The 12494-nt window shown below is 40.0% G+C and overlaps 1 protein-coding gene across 1 annotated transcript in view; it reads right to left on the bottom strand.

The window, feature by feature from the left end:
- LOC128855914 (allatostatin-A receptor) overlaps nucleotides 1-12494 on the bottom strand; it is a 59436-nt gene that overhangs the window by 12890 nt on the left and 34052 nt on the right. Inside the window, exon 3 of the mRNA XM_054091154.1 lies at nucleotides 7524-7682. Within this exon, the coding sequence (XP_053947129.1) occupies nucleotides 7524-7682 (159 nt within the window). The remainder of the gene's footprint in view (nucleotides 1-7523; nucleotides 7683-12494) is intronic.

Here is a 12494-nt window from a genome sequence, read left to right as displayed (position 1 = left end):
TTTCTGATAAAGGCGAGGGGTCTTATGCGGACATTCTCCGTGTAATTAAATCGGAGCCAAGCCTCTCACAACTCGGCGATACGGTGACAAAAATTAGGAAAACGCAAAAAGGTGAAATGTTATTCCAACTAAAAACGCGGGGCGAGGCAGACAATGCGCAATACCAGGGCTTGGTAGAAAAAGTTCTTGGCGATAAAGCCGAAGTTAGAGTTCTGACTCATGAATTAACAATAGAGTGCAGGGATCTTGATGAAGTGTTTACAAGGGAAGATGTAGTACAAGCCATAGTAGATCAATTCAATTTACCAAACATCAACGTAGCGGCAGTGAAAAGTTTACGTAAATCATACGGGAATACGCAAATAGCGACACTAAATCTTCCGGTAAGCGCCGCAAATTTGCTCCTTTCTAAAGGGAAATTGAAAGTTGGATGGGTGGTCTGCCGCCTGCGGAGGATTATTCATCCAACGCGATGTTTCCGTTGTCTAGATTTTGGCCATATATCGAAAAACTGTACGAATTGCGATAGATCCAAGATGTGTAGGAGATGCGGAAATGAAGGACATGTAGCAAAAGACTGCACAAATGCACCAAAATGTCTTCTATGTCAACTAGCCAAGGAAGAGCTATCCGACCACATATCTGGTAGTAGCAGGTGTCCAGCCTACAAAAGAGCTTTAGCCAAAGCATCAACATGAGGAGTATGCAATTAAATTTAAATCATTGTGAGGCGGCTCAAGATTTATTGAAGCAGACGGTGATAGAGATGAAGGTTGACGTAGCAATAATCTCAGAGCCCTACAAGATTCCTTCGCGCAACGATTGGGTAGCAGATAGAACACGAAAAGCAGCAATATGGACTTGTGGTACCCACCCGTTTCAGAAAGCGGATCCAGTAGATGCGAAAAAGGGCTTCGTTTGGGTCCTTGTCAAAGGTTGCCATATTTGCAGCTGCTATGCACCCCCTAGCTGGACGATTCAGGAGTTCCGGGAGTTCCTAGATCATATTGTAGAGACTGCGAGAGGTCGTCACCCGGTCGTCATAGCCGGCGACTTTAATGCATGGGCAGTGGAATGGGGCAGTAGGAGAACGAACGCCAGAGGCGCGGCTTTATTGGAGGCGCTCGCTCCGCTAGATTTGGTCATAGCCAACGATGGAAGAACAGCCACCTTTCAAAGAGATAGTAAGGAGTCCATAATAGACATCACTTTTACTAGTGGCTCCTTGGCTAGATGCGTCAAATGGAAGGTCAGCGAGCATTATACCCACAGCGATCATCAAGCCCTAATTATAGACATCCCGGAAGGAAAAGAAGACAACAATTATATCTCTGCTAGTAATTCTCTGCACCAGGCATGGAGACTGACAACACTGGACAAACCTCTATTCAACTTTGTATTAAACGAGGTCATAGAGCGCGTACAAGAAGAGAAATCAGCAGCAAGGGCAGCAAATAGGCTTGTGCAAGACATTATAGTAGCCTGCGAAGCATCGATGGCCCGTAAAGTAAAAGGCTGTCATCGGAAGCAAGTATACTGGTGGAATGACACAATCAAAGAACTAAGGGCGAAATGCTTCAGAGAGAGAAGGATCTGCCAAAGACTACGGAATACTGCGGAGCATCAAATTAGGCTGGCAAATTTTAAAAATTTTCGAAAGCAGCTAAAAAATGAGATCCGGCGAAGTAAAGCAGCCTCATTTAATCAGCTATGCAACGAGGCAGACAAAAACATATGGGGTAATGCATACAGAGTAGTAATGTCTAAAATTGTTAAAGCGCCGCAAGTAAAATGCCCTAACTTGCTAAATAATATAGTTCGGACCCTGTTTCCTCACCGCAAAACAGATCCAATGTCATACATATCAGCATCTATAAATGACATCGATGATATAACACCTGAAGAAGTGGTACAAGCAGCAAAAATGATTGGAGATCGCAAAGCTCCCGGCCCGGATGGTATTCCGAACATAGCATTAAAAACAGCCATCCTGGAAAATCCCCAGACATTTGCTAGGGTGATGCAATTGTGTCTCGAGCAAGGCGTGTTCCCGAATTTCTGGAAGAGGCAAAGACTAGTGCTGCTCCCGAAGCCAGGGAAGCCACCAGGTATACCAGGATCCTACCGTCCCCTATGCCTCCTTGACATGATGGGCAAGCTTTTAGAGCGGCTTATTAACAACAGAATACAGCCGTACACTGAATGCGAGGCGGGACTATCCCCGTACCAGTATGGTTTCCGAAAGCGAAGGTCTACTACAGCGGCAATACAAAAGGTGGTCACGATTGCTACAGACGCGATCGCAGGCAAACGATGGAGAGGCGGTGATAAGCAATACTGCGCAGTAGTGACTTTAGATGTGAAAAACGCCTTCAACTCAGCAGACTGGGGGCACCTTCTGAAGGCACTTAAAAAGCTATCTGTTCCGGCATACATATATAATATTGTCAGAAACTATCTGAGCGATCGAGTTTTAGAATACGACACAGAAGGTGGAATAAAAAAGTATAAGATTACAGCAGGTGTGCCACAGGGCTCAGTGCTAGGCCCCACGCTTTGGAATATTATGTATGATGAAGTGTTCCGACTCCCATTTCCAACAGATGTACACATCGTTGGCTTTGCAGATGACATAGCTCTCGTAATTGTAGCTAAACTGGTGAGCGATATCGAAGTCAAAGCAAACACTGCAATTGCTACCGTAACAAACTGGCTGGATAGCGTAGGTTTATCCATTGCAGCGGAGAAAACGGAAGCGGTCCTCATCAGTACCCGCAAGAAACCAGAGATAGCCTCTTTCAGCATAGGCACACATAAATTTAAATCGTCTCGTCAGCTCAAATATCTGGGTGTTATAATTGACGACCGGCTCAGTTTTGGCCCACATGCGGAATATATAACCCACAAAGCATCAAAAATGTTCAGTGCGCTCTCTAGAATGCTCCCGAATGTGGGTGGGCCGAGAAGCAGCAAACGCAGGCTATTATCTAGCGTCATCGCATGCACCCTGCTATATGCAGCACCAGTATGGGCAAAATCCATGAAGGTAAAAGCATATAGAAGACCGTACGAAGCCATGTACAGACTTTGCGCACTGAGGGTGATAAGCGCATATAAAACCACCTCTGACGAAGCGGCAATGGTGATCGCAGGCATGATTCCGATAGATATATTGGCGGAAGAAAGAGCGAGAGTGTTCGTGCAGAAAGAACAGGACCACAGTAACATATCCGCGATCATAAAAAGAGAGAAGGCTACACCCATGCTGAAATGGCAGGAGCGTTGGGAAAACGCGACAAAGGGAAGGTGGACTTATACACTAATCCCAAAAATCGAAAAATGGCTAAATAGAAGCTATGGTGAGCCTAATTTCCAGCTAACGCAATTTTTGACAGGCCATGGTTGCTACCAGAAGTATCTACATCGCCTTAGGATACGTGATTCGCCTTTATGTCGAATATGCCATGAAGAGGAAGATGCAAGACATGTATTTTTTGTATGCCCGCGATTTGTGACTATCAGAGAGGATTTAGCTTCACTATCAGATGATCCGATAGTACCAGAAAACATAGTGGACATCATGATGTCTTCAAAGTATGCGTGGGATAAGATCTCGGCCGCAATTAGCCAAATAATTTATGCATTAAAGCTCGCAGACATATCCGAGGTCAGCGGCAGATAAACAGACGATACTTGACAAAGAAACGAACTCTTAAGTCGACGTGTGACAAGTATGGTGGGAGGGGGTGGACAGGCCCAACTGGGGTGGTTTGCTTCGGTAACAAACAAAACTGGGGGAGGATTAAAGTACATGCAACTTTTGACGGACTGCATGTGAAGTGTAACTGACGTAGAGCCTAGAGTTCAACCGCCTTCCCGACGATTTACTTAACGGTAGTACCGGGAGGGGATCGGTACATGGACGGTAGGAGGTTTAGTTTGGGTTAAAGCCCTACACTGACGGGGTACAGGCTTTCGATGCTTCCTCCTCGTAAAAAAAAAAAAAAAAAAAAAACATACATAGATGTGTGTGTACGTATGCACGCAACCAAGGATTTTTTTTTTGGCGTGAAAGCCCATTACTACCAAATATGAATGCCACTTTTCTTCATATTTAAGACAGCTAACAAATATTAAGTATCTAATAAATGAAACATACAATCAGTCTTCCAAAATTTTTCTCTGAAAAATACAAAATACTGCGGGCCTGGTATGTACATTTTGTCAAAAAAGTACCGGGAATTGTTCAATAAAATGCAAAATATTGTTTAATCATCAACATTTTTTTGTCGCCTTCAAGACAGGCTCCATTCGAAACAATTCAAATATGCCAACGATTAGTCCAGTCATCAAAGCACCTTTTAAATGCATTTGAAGAGATCTTCTTCAGCTCCTTCAGCGAATTCTCCTTAATGGCATCTATCGACTCAAAGCGGCGTCCGCGAGTTGACAATTGAAGTCTTGGGAAAAGAAAAAAGTCGCAGGGGGTTAAATCCGGTGAATACGGTGGTTGTTCGATAATATTTGTCGAGTTTTTGGTCAAAAAAGTGTTCACAATAAGAGCCTTGTGAGACGGTGCGTTATCATGGTGCAAGATCCATGAGTTTTCTTTCCACAAATTGGGCCGTTTCCTACGCAAATTTCCTCTCAAACGTCGCATAACTTCCAAATAATGTTCTTTATTTACCATAGAATGATTTAAAACGAGTTCCGAGTGCACAACCCTATGATAATCAAAGAAAACAAGTATCATGACTTTCACTTTTGACCGACTTTGACGTGGTTCTTTGGGATCCGGCTCATGTAGATAGCGCCATTTGTGATGCGTTGAACCGTTGGGTCTGGCACCTTCCTCCTATGGATTTTTTTAAAGACGTTCAACTCTCTTGGAAGGAGTCGAGCAGCCGCGCGCCTCTTGCGCAATTGATGGTGTAAAATGTTAGAGTGAGCTAAGAGCCTGAGATTGTGAGATCTTGCATATTTCTCTATTTCTTGCATAACAGAGGATATTTGGAGGTCAGGGTGTATTTACGATTTTGTAATATAGTAGAGTGAGTTGGTGATCATTCTTAATGTTTTTGACTGAAATCGTTGTAAAATTTCGATATTGGAGTTTGCCGCAGTGCCCCAAAGTTGAATACCATGTGTCCACAAGGGTTTTAGAACTGCTGATTATAAGAGCAATTTGCTTTCGACAGAAACTTGGGAATGATGATATAAAAGCCAGTGAAGGTCTCTGATTTTAATACCACGTTAATTTCTGTCTCGATGCATTCCTAGATATTTGGTTTCATTGCTTTGTGGAGTTTCCATATCGTTGAGTTTGACGGGTGGGCAAGGGTGTCGCTTAAGAGTGAATGTGACTTGTACTGATTTTGTTTCATTGGACTTTATTTTCCATTTTTTGAGCCACAGGTTGATTTTTTGGAGTCCCTTTTGTAGTTTAGAAGAAGCGGCTTGCGGGAAAGTGTCACTTGCTAGTAAAGCAGTATCATCAGCAAATGTGCTTATAGTTACTCCTTCAGTTTCGGGTAAGTCATATGTGTAGAGTGGGTACAATATTGGTCTCATTACGCTTCCTTGGGGAACACCCGCTGAACTTTCGCAGAGCTCGGAGAGGTGATCTCCTTCCTTGACAAAGAAATTTCGGTTATTAAGATGTCGTCGAATGTCGAGGAACGCTGCTGTGCAGTGTTTTTTGTTCGAATGCATTGTGAATGTATTCAACAATTCGATGAACTTGTTGTACTATATAGTGCTGTGTTCTTTTCGCAAACCGAACTCATGATTGGGTATTATTTTTCGTTCTTCGATGATCGGAAACAGTCCTTTAAGAATAAGATATTCCATAAGTTTGAAAGTGATTGGTAGAAGGCTTATTGGACGATACGATTCAACTGAATCTGGTTTTTTGCCAGGTTTGAGGACCATATTAATTTGAGCCACTTTTCATTGGGCAGGAAAATTTCCAGTTAGTATAATTGCATTAAATAAATACGTTAACAGAGTAACTCCTATTTCTGGGAGCTCCTTTGAGTACTTTGGCTGTAATAAGATCGTAGCCGGGAGATTTATTAGTGTTCAGATTTTTAATGACAGTTTTCACTTGAAATTTAAAGAATTTACGTATGGGTAGGGCCATTTGATAGGTTTGTGTTAGTATAGAATTTATGTCTTCTATGGTACCGGGTGAAGAGGACATTGAGTGTGGGGTAAATACTCTTTTTAAGTGCCAGGCAAATGTCGCTGCTCTTTCGGAGTCGATTTTAGCCCATTCAATATTTTCCATTCGAAGGGCAGGTATCTGGAGTACAGGTCTTTTTATACAATATTTCTAGCAGCCTTCCTGAGCGAATATTCAGAATCTGCTGTAGCGCTTAGACTACTGAGATTGGGATTAAATTGTGTGCTTCGTTCCTTAAGTTGCTTTGTGAGTTTATTTAAGTTTTTTTTATCTGATGGGTGTCTAGTTAGGCTGTTCTTTTGTGTAAGTATCCAAGGGTAAAATTGTACATCGGCCTACTTGACAAATGTCAAAACTGATCTAAGGAAAGTTACCGTCTAGGAATTGTTCACTACTGCCATCGAGGCGTCAATTTTGAAATACCTTTTATGTACGGAAAGCAAAACTGTGGTGTAGTTTATGGGTTAGCAGAATCGTCGGTTCATAATTTTTAAAAAATGAGGTTGAATAAAATGCGATGATAACGAACTACTTGCTAACTGAACGTGGCATCAGTGATCTCGTCATACAGTGTAAGAAACAATGAACTTATTGAACGACTATTTTTTGAGCGCCTGATTTTACAATTTAGAACACCGTCTAGATCGTGCAACTTTGACTAGTCTCCGATATTCTTCTTACTCGCAAAATTATAGTCGTATGCTGCCCACGCGTTAAATTAAAAAAAAAAAGATTCTAAAATGGGATAATGTTTAAAAAGTTGATAACACAGACTATTCTCTCGAATCATGACAAAGTTTCCACTACAGACCTAAAAATACTTTGTGTTTTTTATTTGCAATTTAAAAAAATGCCTCAATGAATCACCCTTTACATACATAGTTGTGTCAAACAAATACCTGCAATACTTTGATTTATTTAAGGGCAGTTTCAGAGAAGTGAAGAGAGTGAAGTGGCGGAACAAGAAATAATAAAATGGATGCAATCAATTCAACAAAAGTAAATGCTGACCCAGTAAAGAAGCGCAAAAATATTTATACAATACTTGGGAAATTTATAACAATAAAGCGGATATTGTAAGTACTGCCGGTGATAACTCTTTTCAATGGAAATGTAATTGTTTACTCGGATTTATGTGCACAAAGAGATGGGAGATGCATTTTATGGTAGTTGAATGTTTTTTTTTTATGAATAAAAGTGAAAATATGTAATCATGCACGAGTATATGTGTGCGTGTAAATATATGCATTCATTTGTAATTATATAAATTAATATTTTTGAATAAATAAATATTTGCTAGATGACAAGTACTCCAATAAATTTATCTCACGCTACTCACCTTATAGAAGGCCTTGCGAAAATTATCCGAGAGGAAGGCGTACAACACCGGATTTATGCAGGAGCTCATGTAGGCCAGTGTTTGGGCCATGACTTGCAGCAAAAGTTTGATTTTCGTATTCGAGTGATAGATGTCGAGTGCTTTCAGTAGTAGAATCAGCTGATTAAAGGCAAAATAAAAAGGAAGACAAGAGAAAAGTGAATAATGAGCAGACGACCAGAAGTGGTGAAGTGTGGAGGTGGGGAAAGAATAAAAAATGAATTAAATTGAAGTGTAGTGCAAATATACAGGCGCATTTAAAAGTGGATTAATGGGGAATTATAATGAAATAAAGGACACTTAATGAATTGGACTGTCTACAGTCAGTAGCCAGTGAACAGCAATCGGCTTCGGCATGTACATTCACACACACACACATACAACCATATTTATATTTTTATATGTAGGCACATGCAGTACAGCGCAGTAGAGGTTGAAAGGTACATTCGTATCATTTAAATATGAAAGTATTTAATTATTTTATGCACACATACACATAAATGCTTATACATACACGCTCACACACATTCATATGCAGTCGTACACACAGGAGTGTTCGTAGGCTCAACGCTGCTCAATCACTGTGCCATATTTTCGGTAGAAATGCGTCCTGTTAATGCATAGATTTGGTCATTTGCTAAAAAATGCCCTGCAGGAAACTCTTTAGTGAAGAAATGGTGTGTTTTTAATGAATTTGATTCTTCTGCGGTTCTTCTTCGAAATAAACTCGAGAGATTTAATTCCATATGGGTTTCTCCTCTTTTGCGATGCTTTGAAATAAGAACTAAATTCACTATATGAACATTTCTTTTTTCTACCCTATTTTCGGCCATTTTAAACTAGTACTAAAGCCCACAGATGACGTATAGTTTTTCCCCTTTTTCAAAAAAATGAATTATGTATCTTCCTGAATTTAGAACTAGTACCAAATTCAACAGACAGGTTAATTTCATTTTCAATGTATTTGAATTAGTACTAAATTCCAGAAATGAGACTTGATAAAAATTTGGGTCATGTTTAAATAACTAGAACCAGTACTAAATTCAATAAATAATGCCTAGTACGCTTCTCGTGACTTTTTAAATGGATGACGTTTAGTTTTCCCATTTTCCAGAAAATTATGTGTGTTCTTTACTTTAGAACTACAGTAGAGCGTCGATTATCCGGAACAATTGGTGCAGAGGGTGTTCGGATAATCGATTTTTCGGATAAACGAACATTTGCGAAATTCCAGTTCTTTGTTGAGGGTTGGGTAATAAAAGACGTCATTGGATTAGGAATACATATTATGTATGCAATGCTTTTTAATGATACACTAGAGTACAGTACATATTATGAATATACACATACACATTAAAGTAGGGACATAAATACATATGTCTAAACATTTTTTAGTTAAGTGACGTAGTTGTGATAATATAAGTTACGGATCTTGGGTCCGTTACACTAAAAAAAATTAAGGGCCAGCTGCCCAGGAAAGAAACACTTATAATTCTTTTGATAGTTCACAATTATTTTTATTCTACACAAATTACTTAATCTAATGCAGCTAACCCGGAACCCGTCTCAAACTCCACTAACTGGACGTGGTGACGGTCGCTTACTTTACACCTTCCTTCCCCAGCTGCGGCGCAGTCGTTGTGTAATTTGTCTGAGACCGGACTTGGCCTTGACTTCCCACGGGTGCGTTATTGAATGTAATTGTGCAACAGGTAACGTCTCCTGTTGCATTGCATTGCGAAATTGAAATATGCTGACACTGCGGCACGTGTAGCGAGCAGCCGTGGGAGCGTCGCAACAAATGCGACTGCAGCGTGTTAACTCTTCCCCCTCTAAAGATCTGCGTCCCGCAGATCATGATTTGGAGAGGTGACCTTTTTTGGTCGGTTCCGAGAACTTGATTGCAGTATCGACATATTCAGCTCAGGAAGTTTTGCTCCAGTTGTTAGCTTTCTCCAAATTAGCAAAATGAAGACCATTAGCAAAATAAGTCCTAGGGCTTCGGATGTTGCAAACCAGTTGGTTTTATCTTTCAGGTAACCCAAGAGTCGTATGTTTCCGGAGGTCATCTCGTGGACGAGATTGAGATCCACAGCCAGGCTTCTATTCGTTATGGTGGACAACACGGGTGGGAGCACCTGCACGCCTGAGCTGCTAGTACTCCAGTAGGTTTGGTTATTTATTGTAATAGTCTCATTCTCCATCTGCAGGATATAAGAGCCAGACAAGTGTTTATGTGTTTTACCTGACCATATGCTGCTGTTGAAATTATCCAAGAATATTGTGTCCTCCTTGAGCACCTCAACCGTTGTTTCCGTGCCAATTACGTAGCGGCAACTTGTTTGCCCACCCTTGAGTAGACGTGGTAGACATTCATCTTCGGACAATAAATCTAGGGCTTCCTGCTTGCAGACCATGGCGGTGGCGAGGTGGAGACAGCTATTTTTAATACCATATGTCAGCTGTTTATTAATTAAGATTGTCTTGTACTTCAGATCAACTCTATGACCATCCTTCAAAATAGAGCGTGTGATCAAGTGATTAAACCTCGTTTGAGCCACCTTTGGCATGGACAGCACGTAAAGTAGAAGAGTGCCGTTCGTGTAGATTGATGGTTCACTATATTCGATGGCTTCGACGACGTTACTGTACGGAAGGACTTCGATTTCGCTTATTAGGCTATTTATTTCCTCTTTATTCAAAAGATTGCTGTTTGCAACGCCTGCTTTGGCCATTTGACATGCCCGTATTAATTCACTAACGTCATCCTTGAGAATCATCAATTTGTGCTGAATCTCCTGTGAAAATTTGGCTTGGTGGGTACGTCCCAGGACGTCATTTGTGGCCGTTGCAATCCCGTTCACGACCTGTAATAACTCTTCAGTTTTCTTGAAAATTTCAGAATTTACCTTATACTGTAAATTATTGTTGTCTATTATTTCATTTTGGCTCCGCAGGACTTCATCCCAGTCTAAAGCATCAGGTGAGCCAGCAATCCACTTCCAAGCTGACCCGATCCAGTTGATTGAACGCTTTGGTCTTTTGGCTGTAGGACCCTTCAGCTCTTCAAGTTGAGTTCGAATTTTTTGTAACTGATAAATGGTGACATCTGTAATTGGATCGGTCTCGTTCGTCCTGGCAGTTTCATATTCTAGCCGGTTTGCAACCCTCTCGTAGCGCATTAAGTCGATGATGTGGACCAGTTTGAAGTGTCCGTTGATTATCCAGCCGTACCCATCACGAACAGTTAGAACAGGGGAATCTAGGTTGAATACAACATATGCTTGTGCGTTTGCACAGAGGCAGATTCTACAAATTAAATTACAAAATGTTAACTTAATCCTAGTTTATTTTCCACACAGTTTACATTTTATAAATTGAATTTAGACTAAAACACTAGTATTTCTCTTAAGTAATGTTTACACATTTGGTTGGAAATTACGAAAGAGGGAAATTTAAACGTAAATACCAATTAAACAATTAAATAGAATGCAATTGATTTTTAAACTTAATTATAGCTACTTGAAATTTATTGTAGTTACAACCTTCGAAAACATTTCTCCATTCATTGGCAATTAAACTTAGTAATAAGGCTTTAAATTTCTAATACTATTACTAGTGAGTGGAGTCTGGTAGGGTAAGGGTTATCGGAAGTTCGTGAGGACTCAGGAAGTGACGTTAAGAGTGGAACTTTCTTTGACAATTATTTTTTAGTATTTTATTACTATGGTTAGTTTCATTAGTAAACGTTAGTAAGTTAGACTAATTTTATCCTTTTGGAATTGTAGTAGTTTATGTAGATTAATAAGTTAGTTTCATTTATTAGTTTTAGTTACCGAGTTAGTGATTCTTTATTTTTTCCTTTAGGAATGCTTTCCCTTTTTTTTGTTTTTTTTTTTTTTTGTTTTTGTTTTTTGCGCTTTATAGCGTTTATTCGTGTGCAATTCATGCAGTTTTATTTCTATGGTCTTAAACCTTTCATATTTCCATCGCTTTTGTTTGCCATGGCACAATTTTTTTTTTTTTTTTTTTTTGTTTTACCATAGGAATACAGACGTAAACTCAGATGACATTGGAAGGCTCGCGGTGATCCCTTTTAGCCATAAGCGTTAATGATTGCAAATGGCCTACTCATGGCACGAGTGACTTCACGTCAATTAAAGCCATAGCCTTTTGGTGGAGTTGAACCACTTCGATTGTCGTCACTCGAACCATCGAGTAAACTGGAATTGAACCAATATGACTTGATCGAATACAAACAAAATTTGTACCCAAACGCCTGGGACTTAAGGATCTATGCATGAGTTTTTTGTCTCTTGACCAATGTTGGTTGAAATATTCTTGACATTTTTTTTTTTTATGTCTCATTTGTGTGTGGGATTTCCCACTTTGGATAACGTTAGTATTTTTTTATATTACTAGACATTTCTTATGTCTGATTTGTGGAATTTTTTTCCACTTTGCGTGATAATTGTCGCATTTCTATTTTCAGCGACAGCTTCTTTTTTATAAAGCGGTTTCTTTTTGCTTTTAATTTGTTTATTGGCGATAAATAATTCATCACCACTATGAAAATTGCGAGGGGGCGAGCGAGTTTTATTATGTCTTGTATTTCTACTTTCTTGTTCGTGTAATAGAAGGGCTTTTACGTCATCATTAGTATGTTCCCTAAAGTTTGTCAATTCTTGGTAATTTATTCTCGCAGTTCTGTTAAGGAAAATATCAGCGGGCTTCCGTTTTGTTACCGAATGTATTGTATTATTGTACCTGTCTACCGTTATGGCAACGCGCTCTTCGGGTGTTAATCTAGGAAACTCAACGCAAAGGCAGCGATATATTTCAATCAGAGTGGAATGTAATCTCTCGACTTGACCATTGGCCTCACTTCGCTGCGTTGGCGTTTGGTAGACCTCTATTCCTAAGGATCTAATA

The sequence above is a fragment of the Anastrepha ludens genome, chromosome 2, assembly GCF_028408465.1.
Source record: "Anastrepha ludens isolate Willacy chromosome 2, idAnaLude1.1, whole genome shotgun sequence".
Taxonomy (NCBI): domain Eukaryota; kingdom Metazoa; phylum Arthropoda; class Insecta; order Diptera; family Tephritidae; genus Anastrepha; species Anastrepha ludens.
Note: the sequence above shows the minus strand (reverse complement) of the source record. Positions and strands in the feature narration are given on the sequence as shown.